Source organism: Oncorhynchus clarkii, chromosome 19, assembly GCF_045791955.1.
Source record: "Oncorhynchus clarkii lewisi isolate Uvic-CL-2024 chromosome 19, UVic_Ocla_1.0, whole genome shotgun sequence".
Lineage (NCBI taxonomy): Eukaryota > Metazoa > Chordata > Actinopteri > Salmoniformes > Salmonidae > Oncorhynchus > Oncorhynchus clarkii.
This window is the reverse complement of record NC_092165.1, coordinates 6,697,342-6,721,995: the sequence shown is the minus strand read 5'-3', so window position 1 is coordinate 6,721,995 and position 24,654 is coordinate 6,697,342. Positions and strand designations below refer to the sequence as shown.

At 45.1% G+C, this 24,654-nt stretch overlaps 1 protein-coding gene across 2 annotated transcripts in view; it reads right to left on the bottom strand.

Moving 5' to 3' along the window:
* Positions 1-24,545, bottom strand: part of LOC139374653 (up-regulator of cell proliferation-like) — a 33,325-nt gene extending 8,780 nt beyond the window's left edge. The window contains exons 1-8 of one of the 2 annotated variants that reach the window (XM_071115702.1): positions 24,265-24,545; positions 22,274-22,590; positions 16,994-17,122; positions 16,268-16,565; positions 16,090-16,138; positions 15,640-15,906; positions 15,289-15,555; positions 14,579-14,848 (exon numbers count right to left, since the gene is read on the bottom strand). In XM_071115702.1, coding sequence (XP_070971803.1) covers positions 14,579-14,848; positions 15,289-15,555; positions 15,640-15,906; positions 16,090-16,138; positions 16,268-16,565; positions 16,994-17,122; positions 22,274-22,377 — 1,384 coding nt within the window. In that variant the 5' untranslated portion in view covers positions 22,378-22,590; positions 24,265-24,545. The remainder of the gene's footprint in view (positions 1-14,578; positions 14,849-15,288; positions 15,556-15,639; positions 15,907-16,089; positions 16,139-16,267; positions 16,566-16,993; positions 17,123-22,273; positions 22,591-24,264) is intronic. The other variant, XM_071115703.1, reaches the window with a different exon arrangement.
* Positions 24,546-24,654: the final 109 nt, after the last annotated feature.

Here is a 24,654-nt window from a genome sequence, read left to right as displayed (position 1 = left end):
TACAGAAGGGATTCAGTTCATTGTCTAGTCTGCTCAGGATCCATCTCTCTGCTAATCTCATGGCCTACAGAAGGGATTCAGTTCATTGTCTAGTCTGCTCAGGATCCATCTCTCTGCTAATCTCATGGCCTACAGAAGGGATTCAGTTCATTGTCTAGTCTGCTCAGGATCCATCTCTCTGCTAATCTCATGGCCTACAGAAGGGATTCAGTTCATTGTCTAGTCTGCTCAGGATCCATCTCTCTGCTAATCTCATGGCCTACAGAAGGGATTCAGTTCATTGTCTAGTCTGCTCAGGATCCATCTCTCTGCTAATCTCATGGCCTACAGAAGGGATTCAGTTCATTGTCTAGTCTGCTCAGGATCCATCTCTCTGCTAATCTCATGGCCTACAGAAGGGATTCAGTTCATTGTCTAGTCTGCTCAGGATCCATCTCTCTGCTAATCTCATGGCCTACAGAAGGGATTCAGTTCATTGTCTAGTCTGCTCAGGATCCATCTCTCTGCTAATCTCATGGCCTACAGAAGGGATTCAGTTCATTGTCTAGTCTGCTCAGGATCCATCTCTCTGCTAATCTCATGGCCTACAGAAGGGATTCAGTTCATTGTCTAGTCTGCTCAGGATCCATCTCTCTGCTAATCTCATGGCCTACAGAAGGGATTCAGTTCATTGTCTAGTCTGCTCAGGATCCATCTCTCTGCTAATCTCATGGCCTACAGAAGGGATTCAGTTCATTGTCTAGTCTGCTCAGGATCCATCTCTCTGCTAATCTCATGGCCTACAGAAGGGATTCAGTTCATTGTCTAGTCTGCTCAGGATCCATCTCTCTGCTAATCTCATGGCCTACAGAAGGGATTCAGTTCATTGTCTAGTCTGCTCAGGATCCATCTCTCTGCTAATCTCATGGCCTACAGAAGGGATTCAGTTCATTGTCTAGTCTGCTCAGGATCCATCTCTCTGCTAATCTCATGGCCTACAGAAGGGATTCAGTTCATTGTCTAGTCTGCTCAGGATCCATCTCTCTGCTAATCTCATGGCCTACAGAAGGGATTCAGTTCATTGTCTAGTCTGCTCAGGATCCATCTCTCTGCTAATCTCATGGCCTACAGAAGGGATTCAGTTCATTGTCTAGTCTGCTCAGGATCCATCTCTCTGCTAATCTCATGGCCTACAGAAGGGATTCAGTTCATTGTCTAGTCTGCTCAGGATCCATCTCTCTGCTAATCTCATGGCCTACAGAAGGGATTCAGTTCATTGTCTAGTCTGCTCAGGATCCATCTCTCTGCTAATCTCATGGCCTACAGAAGGGATTCAGTTCATTGTCTAGTCTGCTCAGGATCCATCTCTCTGCTAATCTCATGGCCTACAGAAGGGATTCAGTTCATTGTCTAGTCTGCTCAGGATCCATCTCTCTGCTAATCTCATGGCCTACAGAAGGGATTCAGTTCATTGTCTAGTCTGCTCAGGATCCATCTCTCTGCTAATCTCATGGCCTACAGAAGGGATTCAGTTCATTGTCTAGTCTGCTCAGGATCCATCTCTCTGCTAATCTCATGGCCTACAGAAGGGATTCAGTTCATTGTCTAGTCTGCTCAGGATCCATCTCTCTGCTAATCTCATGGCCTACAGAAGGGATTCAGTTCATTGTCTAGTCTGCTCAGGATCCATCTCTCTGCTAATCTCATGGCCTACAGAAGGGATTCAGTTCATTGTCTAGTCTGCTCAGGATCCATCTCTCTGCTAATCTCATGGCCTACAGAAGGGATTCAGTTCATTGTCTAGTCTGCTCAGGATCCATCTCTCTGCTAATCTCATGGCCTACAGAAGGGATTCAGTTCATTGTCTAGTCTGCTCAGGATCCATCTCTCTGCTAATCTCATGACCTACAGAAGGGATTCAGTTCATTGTCTAGTCTGCTCAGGATCCATCTCTCTGCTAATCTCATGGTCCAACAGAAGGGATTCAGTTCATTGTCTAGTCTGCTCAGGATCCATCTCTCTGCTAATCTCATGGCCTACAGAAGGGATTCAGTTCATTGTCTAGTCTGCTCAGGATCCATCTCTCTGCTAATCTCATGGCCTACAGAAGGGATTCAGTTCATTGTCTAGTCTGCTCAGGATCCATCTCTCTGCTAATCTCATGGCCTACAGAAGGGATTCAGTTCCTTGTCTAGTCTGCTCAGGATCCATCTCTCTGCTAATCTCATGGCCTACAGAAGGGATTCAGTTCATTGTCTAGTCTGCTCAGGATCCATCTCTCTGCTAATCTCATGGCCTACAGAAGGGATTCAGTTCATTGTCTAGTCTGCTCAGGATCCATCTCTCTGCTAATCTCATGGCCTACAGAAGGGATTCAGTTCATTGTCTAGTCTGCTCAGGATCCATCTCTCTGCTAATCTCATGGCCTACAGAAGGGATTCAGTTCATTGTCTAGTCTGCTCAGGATCCATCTCTCTGCTAATCTCATGGCCTACAGAAGGGATTCAGCTCATTGTCTAGTCTGCTCAGGATCCATCTCTCTGCTAATCTCATGGCCTACAGAAGGGATTCAGTTCATTGTCTAGTCTGCTCAGGATCCATCTCTCTGCTAATCTCATGGCCTACAGAAGGGATTCAGTTCATTGTCTAGTCTGCTCAGGATCCATCTCTCTGCTAATCTCATGGCCTACAGAAGGGATTCAGTTCATTGTCTAGTCTGCTCAGGATCCATCTCTCTGCTAATCTCATGGCCTACAGAAGGGATTCAGCTCATTGTCTAGTCTGCTCAGGATCCATCTCTCTGCTAATCTCATGGCCTACAGAAGGGATTCAGTTCATTGTCTAGTCTGCTCAGGATCCATCTCTCTGCTAATCTCATGGCCTACAGAAGGGATTCAGTTCATTGTCTAGTCTGCTCAGGATCCATCTCTCTGCTAATCTCATGGTCCTACAGAAGGGATTCAGTTCATTGTCTAGTCTGCTCAGGATCCATCTCTCTGCTAATCTCATGGCCTACAGAAGGGATTCAGTTCATTGTCTAGTCTGCTCAGGATCCATCTCTCTGCTAATCTCATGGCCTACAGAAGGGATTCAGTTCATTGTCTAGTCTGCTCAGGATCCATCTCTCTGCTAATCTCATGGTCCTACAGAAGGGATTCAGTTCATTGTCTAGTCTGCTCAGGATCCATCTCTCTGCTAATCTCATGGCCTACAGAAGGGATTCAGTTCATTGTCTAGTCTGCTCAGGATCCATCTCTCTGCTAATCTCATGGCCTACAGAAGGGATTCAGTTCATTGTCTAGTCTGCTCAGGATCCATCTCTCTGCTAATCTTATGGTCCAACAGAAGGGATTCAGTTCATTGTCTAGTCTGCTCAGGATCCATCTCTCTGCTAATCTCATGGCCTACAGAAGGGATTCAGTTCATTGTCTAGTCTGCTCAGGATCCATCTCTCTGCTAATCTTATGGTCCAACAGAAGGGATTCAGTTCATTGTCTAGTCTGCTCAGGATCCATCTCTCTGCTAATCTCATGGCCTACAGAAGGGATTCAGTTCATTGTCTAGTCTGCTCAGGATCCATCTCTCTGCTAATCTCATGGCCTACAGAAGGGATTCAGTTCATTGTCTAGTCTGCTCAGGATCCATCTCTCTGCTAATCTCATGGCCTACAGAAGGGATTCAGTTCATTGTCTAGTCTGCTCAGGATCCATCTCTCTGCTAATCTCATGGCCTACAGAAGGGATTCAGTTCATTGTCTAGTCTGCTCAGGATCCATCTCTCTGCTAATCTCATGGCCTACAGAAGGGATTCAGTTCATTGTCTAGTCTGCTCAGGATCCATCTCTCTGCTAATCTCATGGCCTACAGAAGGGATTCAGTTCATTGTCTAGTCTGCTCAGGATCCATCTCTCTGCTAATCTCATGGCCTACAGAAGGGATTCAGTTCATTGTCTAGTCTGCTCAGGATCCATCTCTCTGCTAATCTCATGGCCTACAGAAGGGATTCAGTTCATTGTCTAGTCTGCTCAGGATCCATCTCTCTGCTAATCTCATGGCCTACAGAAGGGATTCAGTTCATTGTCTAGTCTGCTCAGGATCCATCTCTCTGCTAATCTCATGGCCTACAGAAGGGATTCAGTTCATTGTCTAGTCTGCTCAAGATCCATCTCTCTGCTAATCTCATGGCCTACAGAAGGGATTCAGTTCATTGTCTAGTCTGCTCAGGATCCATCTCTCTGCTAATCTCATGGCCTACAGAAGGGATTCAGTTCATTGTCTAGTCTGCTCAGGATCCATCTCTCTGCTAATCTCATGGCCTACAGAAGGGATTCAGTTCATTGTCTAGTCTGCTCAGGATCCATCTCTCTGCTAATCTCATGGCCTACAGAAAAGAGGACAACATGCACGTTGAAGAGTATCTCTACTCTCTCAGTAGCTTTGTCCAAGTTAAGGCAACAGTGTTGTGTTTACATTCTGCTTTTCCAGAGGTGGTCCATATGACTTTTATGGGTTCTTCACTCTGAAATACGAAAAATGTTCCTTCCCTTTAAGCATGACCTCTTAAGTTCTGTTTGTATTATGGACACTTGCATGTTAACCGTACTCTCATACACCCCTAGATAAATAATTAGCATGGAACATCAGTCGTCATCACTAGAACCAACACTGCTTTGTCCTCTCATGTTATACTACCTGCATACTGAGCATCTGTTCAACATTGATGCTAGCAGCCAATGACAATATACTGGAACTCATCACGGTTCTGGTTCCTTTGTCAACACTGACCGCTAGCTCTGGGCCACTCAATTCTGCAGCAACGCTGATACTGCTTCTCTTTTAGTCCCGGTTTCACCCTCAAGATCAGGGCCCATGATCCTCTGCTCTACGATGTTACATTTGACTGATTCTGAGATTGTGGAGCTACATGATTTCCTGCAGTACTGCTTTATGATCATGATGATGTCAGCCCTGAGGTCCAGTAGCTATGTTACATAGGCAGAGTATCCTTCTATATCAAGATGACAGCTCATCCTGCCTCAGAAAAGCCCCCCAGTGGTGCATCTATTGGTCACTAAATCCAGAGACCGAGGACCGTGAAAAAATGGCTAGCTGGAGCTGAAAATATATGCCATGGGTCCCCAGATCCTCAAAAAGTTCTACACCTGCACCATCGAGAGCATCCTGACCAGTTGCATCACCGCCTGGTACGGCAATCGCTCGACATCTGACTCTAAGGCGCTACAGAGGGTAATGCGTACAGCCCAGTATATCACTGGGGCCAAATTCCTGCCATCCAGGACCTATATACTAGGTGGTGTCAGAGGAAGGCCCAAATTTTTGTTAAGGACTCCAGTCACCCAGGTCATAGACTGTTCTTGCTTCTACCGCACGGCAAGCGGAACCGGAGCGCCAAGGTCAGTTTGTTACATCTGGTGTTATTATCCGGTGTCCTGTGTGAATTTAAGTATGCTCCCTCTAATTCTCTCTCTCTCCCATCCTCCCTCCCCTCCCAGAGGACCTGAGCGCTAGGACCATGCCTCGGGACTACCTGGCCTTATGACTCCTTGCTGTCCTCAGTCCACCTGGTCGTGCTGCTGCACAAGTTTCAACTCAGGCTATGGAACCCTGACCTATGGAACCCTGTCCTGTTCACTGAACGTGCCACCTAGTCCCAGACCTGCTGTTTTCAACTCTCTCTCTCTGCCTCAGTGTCACACCCTGACCATAGTTTACTTTGTATGTTTCTATGTTTTGGTTGGTCAGGGTGTGATCTGAGTGGGTATTCTATGTTACATGTCTAGTTTGTCCAGTTCTATGTTCGGCCTGATATGGTTCTCAATCAGAGGCAGGTGTTCGTCATTGTCTCTGATTGGGAACCATATTTAGGTAGCCTGGGTTTCACTGTGTGTTTGTGGGTGATTGTTCCTGTCTATGTGTTTTCACCAGATAGGCTGTTTAGGTTTTCGTTACGTTCATCACGTTCTTTATTTTGGAGTGTTTGTATTGATTCGTGTTTTACGTTTGTTCATTAAAACATGGATCGCAATCTACACGCTGCATTTTGGTCCGACTCTCCTTCTCATACAGAAAATCGTGACAGAATCACCCACCACCAACGGACCAAGCAGCGTGTCAACAGGCAGCAACAGCAGCGAAAAGAGGAGATACATAGTAAGGATTTCTGGACATGGGAGGAAATCCTCGACGGGAGAGGACCCTGGGCTAAACCAGGGGAGTGTAGCCGCCCAAAGGTGCAGCGGGAGAAGAAACAACAGGAGCAGCCCAAAGAGGAGTACAGTATGGAGTATACGACTTGGGAGGAGATCGACAGGTGGGCGGCCGACCCAGGGAGAGTGCCGGAGCCCGCCTGGGATTCAATGGAGCAGTGCGCGGAAGGTTATCAGAGAATGGAGTTGGCGAAGCAGGCACGGCGGCGCGGAGGGAAGCCCGAGAGGCAGCCCCAAAAATTTATTGGGGGGGGGCTAACAGGGAGTATGGCTACGCCAGGTAGGAGACCTGGGCAGACTCCCTGTGCTTACCGGGGGGCTAGAGAGACCGGACAGGCACGGTGTTATGCAGTGGTGCGCACGGTGTCTCCAGTGCGGGTGCATAGCCCGGTGCAGTATATTCCAGCTCCGCGTGTCGGCCGGGCTAGATTGAGCGTCGAGCCTAATGCCATGAAGCCGGCTCTACGCAGCTGGTCCCCAGTGCGTCTCCTTGGGCCGGCTTACATGGCACCAGCCTTGCGCTCGGTGTCTCCGGTTCGCCTGCATAGCCCAGTGCGGGCTATTCCACCTCGCCGCACTGGCAGGGCGACCGTGAGCATTCAACCAGGTAAGGTTGGGCAGGCTCGGTGCTCAAGAGCTCCAGTGCGCCTGCACGGTCCGGTTTTTCCAGTACCACCTCCACACCCCAGCCCTCCGGTAGCAGCTCCCCGCACCAGGCTTCCTGTGCGTGTCCTTGGCCCAGTACCACCAGTGCCAGCACCACGCATCAGGCCTAAAGTGCGCCTCGCCTGTCCAGCGCTGCCAGAGCCTTCCTCCTCTTCAGCGCTGTCGGAGTCTCCCGCCTCTACAGCGCTGTCAGAGCTTTCCGCCTCTACAGCGCTGCCGGAGTCTCCCGCCTGTTCGGAACTGCCAGTCTGCAAGGAGCTGCCAGTCTGCAGGGAGCTGCCAGTCTGCAAGGAGCTGCCAGTCTGCAGGGAGCTGCCAGTCTGCAAGGAGCTGCCAGTCTGCATAGAGCTGCCAGTCTGCATAGAGCTGCCAGTCTGCAAGGAGCTGCCAGTCTGCAAGGAGCCACCAGTCTGCAAGGAGCCGCCAGAGCTGCCAGTCTGCAGGATGCCGCCAGAGCTGCCAGTTTGCAAGGAGCCGCCAGAGCTGCCAGTCTGCAAGGAGCCGCCAGAGCTGCCAGTTAGCATGGAGCAGCCAGAGCCGCCAGTCAGCATGGAGCAGCCAGGGCCGCCAGTCAGCATGGAGCAGCCAGGGCCGCCAGTCAGCATGGAGCAGCCAGGGCCGCCAGTCAGCATGGAGCAGCCAGGGCCGCCAGTCAGCATGGAGCAGCCAGAGCAGCCAGTCAGCATGGAGCAGCCAGTCAGCATGGAGCAGCCAGAGCTGCCAGTCAGCATGGAGCAGCCAGAGCCGCCAGTCAGCATGGAGCAGCCAGGGCCGCCAGTCAGCATGGAGCAGCCAGGGCCGCCAGTCAGCATGGAGCAGCCAGGGCCGCCAGTCAGCATGGAGCAGCCAGGGCCGCCAGTCAGCATGGAGCAGCCAGGGCCGCCAGTCAGCATGGAGCAGCCAGGGCCGCCAGTCAGCATGGAGCAGCCAGTCAGCATGGAGCAGCCAGTCAGCATGGAGCAGCCAGAGCTGCCAGTCAGCATGGAGCAGCCAGAGCTGTCAGTCAGCATGGAGCAGCCAGTCAGCATGGAGCAGCCAGAGCTGCCAGTCAGCATGGGGCAGCCAGTCAGCATGGAGCAGCCAGAGCTGCCAGTCAACCAGACTCTTCCAGATCTGCCAGTCGACCAGACTCTTCCAGATCTGCCAGTCGACCAGACTCTTCCAGATCTGCCAGTCGACCAGACTCTTCCAGATCTGCCAGTCGACCAGACTCTTCCAGATCTGCCAGTCGACCAGACTCTTCCAGATCTGCCAGTCGACCAGACTCTTCCAGATTCTCCAGTCAGCCAGGATCTGCTAGATCCAACTACCTGCCTGGGCTTCCTCTCAGTGCTGAGCTTCCTCTCAGTGCTGAGCTTCCTCTCAGTGCTGAGCTACCCATCAGTCCCGAGCTACCTCTGTCCCGAGCTGCCCCTCTGTCCCGAGTGGTCTTTAAGGAGGGTAACCTATCTAGGGACGCTAAGGAGGTGGACTAAAACTATTATGGAGTGGGGTCCACGTCCAGCGCCAGAGCCGCCACCGCGGACAGATGCCCACCCAGACCCTCCCCTATAGGTTCAGGTTTTGCGGCCGGAGTCCGCACCTTGGGGGGGGGTACTCTCACACCCTGACCATAGTTTACTTTGTATGTTTCTATGTTTTGGTTGGTCAGGGTGTGATCTGAGTGGGTATTCTATGTTACATGTCTAGTTTGTCCAGTTCTATGTTCGGCCTGATATGGTTCTCAATCAGAGGCAGGTGTTCGTCATTGTCTCTGATTGGGAACCATATTTAGGTAGCCTGGGTTTCACTGTGTGTTTGTGGGTGATTGTTCCTGTCTATGTGTTTTCACCAGATAGGCTGTTTAGGTTTTCGTTACGTTCATCACGTTCTTTATTTTGGAGTGTTTGTATTGATTCGTGTTTTACGTTTGTTCATTAAAACATGGATCGCAATCTACACGCTGCATTTTGGTCCGACGCTCCTTCTCATACAGAAAATCGTGACACTCAGCTGCTATTTCAACATCTAAATGCCAAGTGACATTTATTCCTGATGTACTTACCTGTTGCAACCTCTACAACCACTGTGATTATTATTTGACCCTGCTGGTCATTTATGAACATTTGAACATCTTGGAGAAAGATCTGGCCTTAGTGGCCATGTACTCTTATAATCTCCACCGGCACAGCCAGAAGAGCCTGGTTCCTTTCTAGGGAGTTTTTCCTAGCCACCATGCGTCTACCTCTGCATTGTTCGCTGTTTGGGGTTTTAGGCTGGGTTTCTGTACAGCACTTTGTGATATCAGCTGATGTAAAAAGGGCTTTATAAATACATTTGATTGATGTCTTCTCCCAGTAAAGCAATAAAAAACTATCAAGCAACTCAGAAAGGTGCTAAAAATAGCCACATTAACATATGTAGCCTAAGAAACAAGGTTAATTATATAGATAACTTGCTAGAAACCGAAAGCATTCATATACTGGCAGTGGCGGACTCACTAAACACAAATACTGTGTATGTAAATGATGTCTGAGCGTTGGAGGGTGCCCCTGAGAAAAGAAAGAAAATAAAAATAAAATTGTGACGTCTGGTTTGCTTAATATAAGTAATTTGATGTATAGTATTTACTTGCACTTTTACTCAAGTACAGTGGTGGAAAAAGTACTCAAGTACATTTAAAACCAGATACTTCTAGACTTTTACTCAAGTAGTATTTTACAGGGTGACGTTCACTTTTACTTGAGTCATTTTCTATTAAGTATCTTTACTTTTACTCAAGTATGAAATCGGAGTCTCTGAAACTCACTTAGATAATTCCTTTGATGATACAGTGGTAGCAATATATGGTTATAACATCTACATGGTGTTGCTGTTTACACTGAGTTGCACCCACTTTTTTCCTCAGAACAACCTCAATTTATTGGGTGACACTCTATAAGGTGTAGAAAGAGTTCCAGAGCGATGCTGGCCCAGGCTGACTCCAATGCTTCCCACAGTTGTGTCAAGTTGGCTGGTAGTGGATCTCTACTCTGAATAGTTCATTCCATCTCATTGGATTGAGATCTGGTGACTGGGCAGGCCACTGTAATAAGCTGAATTCACTGTCATGTCCGTGGAAAGATTCCTGGACAATCCTAGCCTTGTGACATGGGGCATTATCCTGCTGAACAAATCCATTAGCAGATGGATACACTGCTGCCATGAAAGGATGCACCTGATCGACAATGATGTCCGGATATCCTGTGGCATTCAAACGTTCTTCCATTTTTATCAAGGGGCCCAATGTGTGTCATGAAAGCACAGTCCTCACCATCACACCACCACCAGCCTGTAATGGTAACACGTGGCACGATGGATTTATGTATTCATGTGGGTTTCTCCGTACCCTAGTTCTCTCATCAACATGAAACAGCAGGATCTGGGATTCATCAGACCAGGTAATGTTTTATAAACTCTCTAGTGTCCAATGCTTTAGTTCCTTAGCCCAGTGCAACTGTAGTTTCTTGTTTTTTGCTGAAAGAAATGGAACTCTGTAAGGTCGTTGGATGCCATACACCAATCGTGTCATGGTATGACGAGCATTCTTTTATGGGTCTTTGGGCACCAAAGTTGTACTGGACTGTCAGTTGACTAACTGTAGCCCATCTGTTGCACTGCACAATGTGTCAGCCTCCTTTGTCCTCTTTCATCAATGACCATTTTTCAACCACTGGCCTGCCGTCGGCTGGATGTCCTTTAGGTGGTGGACCATTCTTGATACACAAGGAAAACTTTTGAGATTGAAAAACCCAACAACTTTGCAGTTCTTGACACCGGTACGCCTGGCACCTACTACCATATCCCTTTCAAAGGCACTTACATATTTTGTCTTGCCCATTCACCCTCAATGGCACACATACACAATCCATGTCTCAGTCGTTTCAAGGCTTAAAAATCCTTCTTTAACCTGTCTCTCCTTCATCTACACTGATTGAAGTGGATTTAACAGGATTCACCTTGTCAGTCCGTCATTGAAAGAGCAGGTGTTCCTGATGGCTATACACTCAGTATAAAGTGCCTTCGGAAAGTATTCAGATCCCTTGATTTTTTACACATTTTGTTAGAACCCAAAACAATGCAAGAAAGAACAAGTCTTGGAATGTCCATGAGTGGCCCAGCCAGAGCCCTGACTTGAACCTGATCAAACATCTCTGGAGAGACCTTAAAACAGCTGTGCAGCGATGCTCCCCATCCAACCTGACAGAGCTTGAGAGGATCTGCAGAGAAGAATTGGAGAAACTCCCCAAATACAGGTGTGCCAAGATTGTAGTGTCATACCCAAGAAAACTTGAGGCTGTAATCACTGTGTGTAGATTGATGAGGGGGAAAAACGATTTAATCCATTTTAGAATAAGGCTGTAAAGTGCAGGGGGTTTCCTCCATAATCTTTTTACTGTTGCCTAGGTTTTAACTTCAACCCATTAGTATGTATATAATCCTTTATGACCATATGTACCTCTGTGATTAATTATGATTGACTGTGCACTGAAGTGAATTGAATTGTTTCCACACCCACCATGCGTCATGTGTGTAATGGTCATGTGAGATGTAATGTGTATATTTTGGGAAGTGAACACTCAGTTTGTTTGTTTGAAATGACAAAGCTCAGTTTTGGATGGAAACATTGTCAATAAAGCGGTGAATTGGGAGCTTTAACAGTGTTCAAACTTGTTCTTAACTGTAAGTAAAACAGAAAACAAGTAACCTCAGCTACACTGTGCAAGACTGTAATAGCTGAAAAGAGACTTTCCAAAGGGAACTAGCATAGTTACTGTATGTAGCCTACTGTAAGTAGCACAACACAAAAACTATGGTAAACCCAGCTATACACTGTGAGGATAAACATTACTGTAATAGATCTGTCAGTTTCTATTTAAAGGATAGTTACTGTCTGTACTGTAAAGTGTAACAACTATAGTAAACACAGGTACAATCAAATCAAATGTTATTTGTCACATGCTCTGAATACAACAGTGTCGTCGGTAGACCTTACCATGAAATAATTAAGTTACAATTCCTTAACCAACAATGCAGTTAAGAAAGAGAAGAGTTACGAAAAGATTTACAAAATAAAATAAATAATAAAAAAGTAACACAATAAAATAACAATAATGAGGCTAAATACAGGGGGTAAAAAAAGGGGGGGTGGTCAATGTAAATAGTGTGTGTGTGGGGGGTTAATATAAATAGTGTGTGTGTGGGTGGTTAATGTAAATAGTGTGTGTGTGGGGGGTCAATGTAAATAGTCCAGGTAGCCATTTGATTAACTGTTTAGCAGTCTTATGGCTTGTTGGTAAGGCTGTTTGGACCTAGACTTGGCACTCCGGTACCGGATTCTTTGACCATTTTTAGGGCATTCCCAGGTATAGAGGTCATGGATGGCAAGGAGCTTGGCCCCAGTGATGTACTGGGCTAAAAGCACTACCCTTTGTAGTGCCTTGCGGTCAGATGCCGAGCAGTTTTCATACCAGGCGGTGATGCAACCAGTCAGGATGCTCTCGATGGTGCAGCTGTAGACATTTGAGGATCTGAGGAACCATGTCAAATCTTTTCAGTATCCTGAGGGGGAATAGGCATTGTCGTTCCCTGTTCATGACTGTCTTGATGTGTTTGGACAACAATAGTGTGTTAACGATGTGGACACCAAGTAACTTGAAGCTCTCGACCGGCTCCACTACAGCCCACTTGATGTGAATGAGGGTGTGCTCAACACTCCTTTCCTGTAATCCATGATCAGCACCTTTGTCTTGAAGGACCTGGCACCACACTGCCGGGTCTCTTACCTCCTCCCTATAGGCTGTCTCGTCATTGTCGGGGATCAGGCCGACCACCGTTGTGTCGTCGGCAAACTTAATGATGGTGTTGGAGTGGTTCTTGGCCACGCATTCTTGTGTGAACAGGGAGCAAAGGATGGGACTGAGCATGCACCCCTGAGGGGCCCCCGTCTTGAGGATCAGTGTAGCAGATGTGCTGTTGCCTACCCTTACCACCTGGGGAATGCCCTTCAGGAGGTCCAGGATCCAGTTGCAGAGGTTGGTGTTTAGTCCCAGGATCCTTAGCTTAGTGATAAGCTTTCAGGGCGCTATGGTGTTGAATGCTGAGCTGTAGTCAATGAACAGCATTCTCACATATGTGTTCATTTTGTCATCTGTGGATCTGTTGGGGCAGTATGCAAATTGGAGTGGGTCTAGGGTTTCTGGGATGATGGTGTTAATGTGAGCCATGACCAGCCTTTCAAAGCACTTCATGGCTACAGACGTGAGTGCTGCGGGTCGGTAGTTATTCAGGCAAGTTACCTTGGTGTTCTTGGGCACAAGGACTGTAATAGAGCTGAGATGTGAGATTCCATTGGATGTAGTGGAAAATGAAGCCGACAGTGTAATATTACTGTCTATAGTAAACACTGCACAATACTGTATGATAGTATATACCAAGACCTACAGTATCAGCTTCAGTCTCATACACTATCCGTGAAGGGACGTTCTACCTCACACACGTTTAGTGCTTATTAAAAGGGTACCTAAGTATGGTTCCCAATCAGAGAAAACGATAGACAGCTGCCTCTGATTGAGAACCACACCCGGCCAAACACATAGAAATAGAAAATCATTGAACATAGACTGCCCACCCAAATCACACCCCGACCAAACCAAAATAGAGACATAAAAACGCTCTCTACGGTCAGTGAGTGACAGGCTATGGTTCTGCGCTGATTCACAGGCAGTAATGTAAGGGGGTCAGCCTTATCACCACCCGGTACACGGGACCAATCTGAGATCCTTACTCAGAATGTATTCTGCAGTGTAGAAGGATACCCTGTTGGAGTGATCCTATATAGTGATCCAATATAACCCCCTGGACATCCTGGAAAAGAGCCGTAATGAACCAACACAGTCAAGCAGACAAACTGGGCTGAGATGTTTCATGTTCTGGCTAAGTGAAAAGGGAACAACTTTCTCTTTTGAGACAACTACAAAAGAAGGGTTGAATACTATTCAGGTGAGTTTTATGGCAGTGTGAGGAATATTAAGGGTTGAATGTTCAGGCTGAGCAGCTACACGGGTCTCTGTACCCAGTTAAACTGCTACATAACAACTCCCCTCTGAGCCTTTCCAGGTGTCTAATGAAAGACTCAACATCCAACAACATCTTCGTGGACATCGTTAAGCAACTGCAGCGACAGGGGAAGGACAAGGCAACGCACCATGCAGCCATCAGTGAGCAGGACCACAGGAAGATAAAGAAGTCAACAGCAGTAGAACCAGACACACCTGAGGGGCTCGTAATGAAAACTTTACAAGAAGAGGCACAGTGGGTATCTAACAACTGTCTTTTACCTGGACTATATTATCTGGTGAAAGGATGAAATAAAACTAAGATACTCATTAAAAGTACATTTTTAATGAAAACATGTAGTTAATATTTTATGTTATTATTATTATTAGATTATTTTCATATGTTGGTAGCCATTTTATAAAAGCAATAAGGCTCTCGAAACTGGGAATGATCATGAATACCCTCCTAAGAACAGCCCTTAGTCAGGAGTTATTCACATGATAATCCACAGGTTCTCATGCCTTATTACTTCAATATAAATGAAAAGAATGATGTGATTATAAATCCTGTCCACAATAACAAGTGTTTTATACTGTAGTGCTGATAAAATTAAGTTGGGTACTTCCTTACCTGTGGTGAGGGTTGTTGACACCAGTTGACTTTTCTTTCCATTTTCCAGCACAGTGCAGACAGTGACAGAGTACTGAGTACCACATTGCAGGTCAGAGAGACTGATGCTGTGTGAAGATGTGGTAGTGATGTGTGGTTCTGTCCCTGGACACTGGTAGGAGATCTGGTACTGATGTTGGGTTTGGTCCAATCCTGGTGGCTGGTTCCAGCTAACAGCAGCTGATGTGGTGTCCACTGAGTCAACAGTCAGCTGGTCTGGAGCAGGAAGTACTAAGAGAAAATACATTATTGTTAATGTTACAGTTTAATTCCAGAAATATACTACAGTACAGAAAGTAGAATAAGTCCAAGAATAAACATGTCTGTAACTGCTTTTGATTTGGGAAGAAATACATTAAAAATAGAAGTCACACCAGAAGTTGATTTGTAATGTAACAAAATGTCTGTTCTAGCTACTGGTAAAGAGATATCTCTCTAGTTACTGGTAAAGAGATATCTCTCTAGTTACTGGTAAAGAGATACCTCTCTAGTTACTGGTAAAGAGATACCTCTCTAGTTACTGGTAAAGAGATACCTCTCTAGTTACTTGTAAAGAGATACCTCTCTAGTTACTGGTAAAGATATATCTCTCTAGTTACTGGTAAATATATATCTCTCTAGTTACTGGTAAAGAGATGATGGGCTGTAACAAGGTGAGGTAGATCTCTTACTAGTGCAGATGGTTGTAGAGACAGGTTCACTCTCTTCCCCATTGTTCAGCACAGTTGAGATGCTGACAGTGTACTCAGTACCAGGTTGCAGGTTTGAGAATGTTGTGTGACAGTCTTCAGTATTCTCTGCATGGAGGTCTGTTGCTGAGCTGCAGTAGGATATGAGGAAGCGTTGTGGAACTTTCTCCATTCCTTCAGCCTTAGTCCAGTGGAGAGTGAAGGAGGTATATTTCAAATTGTCTACCTTTAAGTCTCTGGGTGGAACCACTGGAACAAAAATAATGTTTTAACAAGATCCATAAAAAACAACAAAGTATGCCAGTAAAACATGACTAAAACCAAACTCTTTACCTGTGAATACAGATGCTGAGATCCATCTGCTTTGTCTTCCATCTTCTCCCTCTGTGGACACACTGAACTGGTACTTTTCACCAGGTTGGAGACTGCTTATTTTAAGATGATACCCGCCTTTCACTCTTGTTGAGCTTGTTTCCCCATCACAATCCCAGATGACCCTGAACTTGTGGGGTCCTTTAACCCCCTGAGGAGAACTCCAGCTCAGAGACACAGAGTCTGACGTCAGCAACAGGACCTGGAAGTCACCAGGAGGGGGCAGCACTGGTAAAGGAATAATGAGAGAGAAAAACAGACTTAATTGACAATAAAATTACATAAACAGGTGTATTATTCATCCCAGCAGTAAAGGGACAACATTTGATATCTTAGTAAATGTATCCTCTTAAATGTAGATTTAAATTAAATAATATTGTTTGAGTCAGTTTATTCTGTGTCCATACCTACCATCATCTGAGGCCAGCATTTTCTGTTTGTCGCCATCAAAACTCTTACGCTGTGAAAACCAAAGAAAAAGTCAATCCTTTTTCTGAAACATGTTATTTTTCTCTTGACACATAAACAATTATTTATCCATCCACTGTACATCAGGCAATGAAGAGAATGAAAACAAACCAGGATCTACCTGTCTTCCTGCTTTCTTTTTCTCAAGGAGGATGGTATCATGTCCTTTGTGGTTTGTCTCTGCACACTGACTACAGATCATCATCTGGTCTGTCCTACAGAACACCTCCAGAGGACTGTAGACATGTTGACAGAGTTTCAGCCCCAGGTCTCCAGTCACATCCACCAGTGTGTGTATCTGCAGTGTTGCTATTGTATAGTGTTGTCTGATGTGGGTCTCACAGTAGGACACACTGCAGGTCTGACAGAACTTCCCAGCTTGGACCTCAGAGCAGATATCACAGACCATCACTCCTGGACTGATTGGGAATTGGAAAATAACAGTTATCATTGATCACAAGAACCTGACCCATTCAGTTTAACACATAATGGCCTGATAATATAACACATATATATAACACACCTGATCATAACAAGTCAGTTAAGAACAAATTCTTATTTTTACACCGGCCAAAGCCGGACGATGCCAATTGTGCGCCGCCATATGGGACATCCAATCACGGCCGGTTTTGATACAGTCTGGAATCGAACCAGGGTGTCTGTAGTGACGGCTCTAGCACTGAGATGCAGTGTCCTAGATCCCCCCGGAGCCCAAAACTATCTGATAACTTTCCATTATCATGATGTGTATTTTTGCTTTACATTAAGTCACATATTTTATTTTACGAGGTCAGCATTATTACAACATAGGCCTGTATTTACAACTAGGTGCACATCAGAATCTCACCCTTTGTTTCGTAGAGAGTCTGCTCCTTTGAAATGAAGAGGGAAATCCATGGATTCACCACTCTTCATAGATAGAAAACCAGAGGAATTAGACTCTGCTCTCTCTGGAGGGCCCCTAGTAGTACAAGGCCTTCACACAAAACACACACAAAAAGAATAAAACAGTAAATACTAAACCAACCGAAATCTCCAATAATGTATTATATTCCCCTCTTCAACATAATAATGATCTGAATCACCATAATGTGAATTTTAGCTTCTCTTCTTCTAGCCAAATACATGAATTAACAATCATTATAGGAACTTATTGACTTTTCCAGGTAGAACATAGAATCTCACCCTTCATTTTGCTGTAAGGTCCCCTCTTTGAAACTAATAGGGATATCCATTGACTTGTTACTCTTCATTAAAATATACAACCAGAAGAAAGAGACTGCTCTTTCAACGTGGCACCGTCATAGGACAAACCAACAAGTCAGTTTGTCAAATTTCTGCCCTGCTAGAGCTTCCCCGGTCAACTGTAAGTGCTGTTATTTTGAAGTGGAAACGTCTAGAGCAACAACGGCTCAGCCGCAAAGTGGTAGGCCAAACAAGCTCACAGAACGGGACCGCCGAGTGCTGAAGCGGGTAGCATGTAAAAATTGTTGGTCCTCGCTTGCAACGCTCACTACTGAGTTCCAAATTACACCTGGAAGAAATGTCAGCACAACAACTCTTCTTCCGGAGCTTCATGAAATGGATTTCCATGGCCGAGCAGCCGCAAACAAGCCTAAAATCACCATGCGCAATGCCAAGCGTCGGCTGGAGTGGTGTAAAGCTTGCCGCCATTGGACTCTGTAGCAGTGGAAACGCGTTCTCTGGAGTGATGAATCACGCTCCACCATCTGGCAGTCTGACAGACATATCTGGGTTTGGTGGATGCCAGGAGAACGCTACCTGCCCTAATGCCTAATGCCAACTGTAAAGTTTGGTGGAGGAGGAAAAATGGTCTGGGGCTGTTTTTCATGGTTCGAGCTAGGCCCCTAAGTTCCAGTGAAGGGAAATCTTAACCCTAGAGTATACAATGACATTCTAGATGATTCTGTGCTTCCAACTTTGTGGCAACAATTTGGGGAAGGCCCTTTCCTGTTTCAGCATGACAATGCCCCCTGTGCACAAAACGAGGTCCATACAGAAATGGTTTGTCAAGATTGGTGTGGAAGAACTTGACTGGCCTGCACAAAGCCCTGACCTCAACCCCATTGGACACCTTTGGGATGAATTGGAACGCTGACTACAAGCCAGGCCTAATCGCCAATCTCAGTTCCTGACCTCACTAATGCTCTTGTGGCTGAATGGAAGCAAGTCCCCGCAGCAATGTTCCAACATCTAGTGGAAAGCCTTCCCAGAAGAGTGGAGGTTGTTATAGCAGCAAAGGGTGGACCAACTCCATATTAATGTCCATAATTTTGGAATGAGATGTTCGATGAGCAGGTGTCCACATACACTACATGACTAAAAGTATCTACCTCAAATACCTCTTATCTCTGCACATTGATCTGGTGGTATTGGTACTTCCTGTATATAGCTCCACATTTATCTGGTACTTCCTGTATATAGCTCCACATTTATCTGGTACTTCCTGTATATAGCTCCACATTTATCTGGTACTTCCTGTATATAGCTCCACATGTATCTGGTACTTCCTGTATATAGCTCCACATGTATCTGGTACTTCCTGTATATAGCTCCACATTTATCTGGCACTTCCTGTATATAGCTCCACATTTATCTGGCACTTCCTATATATAGCTCCACATTTATCTGGTACTTCCTGTATATAGCTCCACATTTATCTGGCACTTCCTATATATAGCTCCACATTTATCTGGTACTTCCTGTATATAGCTCCACATTTATCTGGCACTTCCTACATATAGCTCCACATTCATCTGGTACTTCCTGTATATAGCTCCACATTTATCTGGCACTTCCTACATATAGCTCCACATTCATCTGGTACTTCCTGTATATAGCTCCACATTTATCTGGCACTTCCTACATATAGCTCCACATTCATCTGGTACTTCCTGTATATAGCTCCATTCTTGTGTATTCTATTTGATTCCTATTGTTACTATTTTATTAAATGTTTTATTTTATTATCATTTTTAATAAAAGCATTTCATTATTTGTATTGTTAATTTTAAAGCTCTGTATCCTTGGGAAGGGCTCGTAAGCAAGCATTTCTTGGAAATACCAGTTGTATTCGGCGCATGTAACAAATACAATTCTATTTGATCTACCACTGGCCCTTGATTTGTCCACAGTCATTTTTGATTAGAATTAAAGCAATTAAAACATCCCATCATGCTTAGGGTCATTATAGGGGTGGCAGAAAAGCTGACCACGACTCCATTTTGTTGATCCCTGCCTACAAACAGAAGCTAAAACAAGAAGCTCCCACGCTGAGGTCTGTCCAACGCTGGTCCGACCAAGCTGATTCCACACTCCAAGACTGCTTCCATCACGTGGACTGGGATATGTTTCGTATTGCGTCAGACAGCAACATTGACGAATACGCTGATTCGGTGTGCGAGTTCATTAGAACGTGCGTTGAAGATGTCGTTCCCATAGCAACGATTAAAACATTCCCTAACCAGAAACCGTGGATTGATGGCAGCATTCGCGTGAAACTGAAAGCGCGAACCACTGCTTTTAATCAGGGCAAGGTGACTGGTAACATGACTGAATACAAACAGTGCAGTTATTCCCTCCGCAAGGCTATCAAACAAGCTAAGCGTCAGTATAGAGACAAAGTAGAATCTCAATTCAACGGCTCAGACACAAGAGGTATGTGGGGTCACAAGAGGTCTACAGTCAATTACGGACTACAGGAAGAAAACCAGCCCAGTCACGGACCAGGATGTCTTGCTCCCAGGCAGACTAAATAACTTTTTTGCCCGCTTTGAGGACAATACAGTGCCACTGACACGGCCTGCAACGAAAACATGCGGCCTCTCCTTCACTGCAGCCGAGGTGAGTAAAACATTTAAACGTGTTAACCCTCGCAAGGCTGCAGGCCCAGACGGCATCCCCAGCCGCGCCCTCAGAGCATGCGCAGACCAGATGGCTGGTGTGTTTACGGACATATTCAATCAATCCCTATACCAGTCTGTTGTTCCCACATGCTTCAAGAGGGCCACCATTGTTCCTGTTCCCAAGAAAGCTAAGGTAACTGAGCTAAACGACTATTTTGAGAGACTAGTCAAGGACCATATCATCTCCACCCTACCTGACACCCTAGACCCACTCCAATTTGCTTACCGCCCAAATAGGTCCACCGACGATGCAATCTCAACCTCACTGCACACTGCCCTAACCCATCTGGACAAGAGGAATACCTATGTGAGAATGCTGTTCGTCGACTACAGCTCGGCATTTAACACCATAGTACCCTCCAAGCTCGTCATCAAGCTCGAGACCCTGGGTCTCGACCCCGCCCTGTGCAACTGGGTACTGGACTTCCTGACGGGCTGCCCCTAGGTGGTGAGGGTAGGCAACAACATCTCCACCCCGCTGATCCTCAACACTGGGGCCCCACAAGGGTGCGTTCTGAGCCCTCTCCTGTACTCCCTGTTCACCCACGACTGCGTGGCCACGCACGCCTCCAACTCTATCATCAAGTTTGCAGAAGATACTACAGTGGTAGGCTTGATTACCAACAACGACGAGACGGCCTACAGGGAGGAGGTGAGGGCCCTCGGAGTGTGGTGTCAGGAAAATAACCTCACACTCAACGTCAACAAAACTAAGGAGATGATTGTGGACTTCAGGAAACAGCAGAGGGAACACCCCCCTATCCACATCGATGGAACAGTAGTGGAGAGGGTAGTAAGTTTTAAGTTCCTCGGCATACACATCACAGACAAACTGAATTGGTCCACTCACACAGACAGCATCGTGAAGAAGGCGCAGCAGCGCCTCTTCAACCTCAGGAGGCTGAAGAAATTCGGCTTGTCACCAAAAGCACTCACAAACATCTATAGATGCACAATCGAGAGCATCCTGGAGGGCTGTATCACCGCCTGGTACGGCAACTGCTCCGCCCACAACCGTAAGGCTCTCCAGAGGGTAGTGAGGTCTGCACAACGCATCACTGGGGGCAAACTACCTGCCCTCCAGGACACCTACACCACCCGATGTTACAGGAAGGCCATAAAGATCATCAAGGACAACAACCACCCGAGCCACTGCCTGTTCACCCCGCTATCATCCAGAAGGCGAGGTCAGTACAGGTGCATCAAAGCTGGGACCGAGAGACTGAAAAACAGCCTCTATATCAAGGCCATCAGACTGTTAAACAGCAACCACTAACACTGAGTGGCCGCTGCCAACACACTGACTCAACTCCAGCCACTTTAATAATGGGAATTGATGGGAAATGATGTAAAATATATCACTAGCCACTTTAAACAATGCTACCTAATATAATGTTTACATAGCCTACATTATTCATCTCATATGAATATGTATATACTGTACTCTATATCATCTACTGCATCCTTATGTAATACATGTATCACTAGCCACTTTAACTATGCCACTTTGTTTACATACTCATCTCATATGTATATACTGTACTCGATACCATCTACTGTATCTTGCCTATGCTGCTCTGTACCATCACTCATTCATATATCTTTATGTACATATTCTTATCCCCTTACACTGTGCATAAGACAGTAGTTTTGGAATTGTTAGTTAGATTACTTGTTGGTTATTACTGCATTGTCGGAACTAGAAGCACAAGCATTTCGCTACACTCGCATTAACATCTGCTAACCATGTGTATGTGACAAATAAATTTGATTTGATTTGATTTTGATTTGAGGTAGTCTAGCGGTTAAGAGTGTTGGTTTGAATCCCGAGCCACCAAGGTAGACAAATCTGCCGTTCTGCCCTAGAGCAAGGCAGTTAACCCCAGTTAACTGCTCCCCGGGCGCCAATGACGTGATGTTGATTAAGGTAACCCCCCACACCTCTCTGATTCAGAGAGGTTGGATTAAATGTGAAAGACACATTTCAGTTGAACGTATTCAATTATGCAACTGATCTAGGTTTCCCCTGGAATAAAGTGTTCTGTTTACTATGTAACTTACTATGCAGTAACTCAGTATCTTTTATAGAAATCAGATGAATATATTATATTTGACAGGAATTATTGGTCAAAATCCTCATGTTAATCTATTACAAAATGATAATATTAAACTTTTCAACAAGCACACACACACACACACACCTCATATCAGGGTCCATGGTCTCATCAAGATCCTTGTATGGTGACCCATCCTTACATCTTTCTTTATGGATGGCTCCACCCTCAGCCCCCTGATGATAACTCATTATAACTCTCAGAGAGGAGACCTCACAATGCTGAAGAGGACTGGTCTAGTCCCATATCAATCTGATGATAACTCATTATAACTCTCAGAGAGGAGGCCTCAGAATCCTGAAGAGGACTGGTCTAGTCCCATATCAATCTGATGATAACTCATTATAACTCTCAGAGAGGAGGTCTCACAATCCTGAAGAGGACTGGTCTGGTCCTGTATCAATCTGTAAATAAGAAGAGTAAACAGCATTATATTAACACGTTTAAACACAAAAGCCGAGTAGAACTACGGTTGGCCTGCTGTGCTGGGGATGTAAGACATTATAATGATATTCTGTAAAGCAGTTTGCACTGAATGCAATTGTGAAAAGCACTATAGGCAGAAAAAGTGTTTATGAACAATAGCATTGCTTTTTTTTTTAAATTATTTATAAATAAAATATTTAACCCAGCAATATAGCCAAGGTTACCCAGTAAAGGTTTAGCCCTCTTAATTGTAGTCATTATATAACTAGGTTATTTCGCTGTCTTTTTCTGTCATTATCTTTTAGGAAACCCCATCCTGGAAATGGCTAGATGGATTACATTTTATGTCAAATTGACTTCAAACTTGTTTGTCTTTTAGAATCTTAGTTAACCCTGAGCCTTTTCCTAACCGTAACCTAATTATCATAACATACTATGTTAATTATCCTAACCTGTTTTGTAATTTCTCATAACCTTCTACAAAGAGTCACTCCTGGTCAATTCTGACACTGTATCCCTTCTAGACACCACGCCCTAACCATTGAAAATGATAGAGGCCTCTAGTGGCCAAAAGGCTGCGTTAGCATGGGCAGCGACATGGTGACCCTGTTGGAGTCATGTCCAGCCGGGTCATCAGGAGGGATCAGGCAGTCCTGAAGAAGAAAATGTACTACTTTAAAAAGGAGATAGCATCAATGGTGCAGCCCCTGCTCTCTATCTCTATGGGCCAACGCAAAACCAAAGTGATTGCGTCTCTATGAATCCATTTTGTCCGGGTTGGATGGGTGTCATAGGCCGTATCCGAAATCTGTATTGCCTACTACTTACTAAAACTACATAATGTTTACTATATACTATTTAGAAACGTAATGTTTACAACAAATGTATGCAGTAAGCAACAAATATCAACATAGTAGACGCACCTTTCATTTTTTTTTTATTTTACCTTTATTTAACTAGGCAAGTCAGTTAAGAACAAATTCTTATTTTCAATGACGGCCTAGGAACAGTGGGTTAACTGCCTGTTCAGGGGCAGAACGACAGAGTTGACCTTGTCAACTCGGGGGTTTGAACGGTTACTAGTCCAACGCTCTAACCACTAGGCTACCCTGCCGCCCCATTTGGGTACAGTCCGTCCTTCCTCAAGTGTGCAGCGAATTATAGCCGAAATGAAACATGCTAGCATTTCAAGCATACTCTATTTACCAAATTTCACATATAAAACGTTATGTTTGCGCATACCTAAAATGCCTAAATATTCGGACACAACTGTACACATTTAATGGGACTCAATTAGGCCTATGACCGCCTATCAAAGTTTGGAAGAAATACATGTATACAATACACACGATTGTCTATTGTTTCTTTCATCACAATCAACTCTTATTTAAGGATAAATATATGAATATATCTGATAAAAAGCTTAAATATCAGCGTCTGGTAGCTGTGTAAAAAGAGAACACTTTTCGTGGTCTTCCTTGTGCGCACTCCGCCATTATGCCAGCGGGCCTAGTGGGGTACTAGATTTATTTACTTGCCATTTATTAGAAAAAAAATGAAAAATCGGGCCTGTATTATATATGTTTCGTTGAATAAGAATCGACTCCCAAATAATCTTACACCTGACTTTAATAATAAAAACATGAACCTACCATTTCTCCTGCTGACTTGCAAGTCGAAAACCCTGGGCTGAAGCCACAGAAAGAGAGAAAAGCTGTAGAATTTACTTTCAGTTTCTAACAGGAAAGAACTTAGACAAACAACTCCCGCATTAAAAAAAACCAGGTCTACGTTTTCTAAGAGGCAGAATATGTAGTTCTAATACTGAAATATTTGTGATGTCATATATAGATAGAGTCAAATTAATTAAAAACATCTGGAAATAACAGTACACATCTGATACATGTTGGTATTGGCATACGCCGCAAACTCTATAAAGAAAATTGTCCATTAAAATTATTTGATCATGTGTGAATATGTCTTCAGCTCGTGGTTATTAAATGCAGTGAAGACACAAACAAGCATAGATCAGATAACATTAT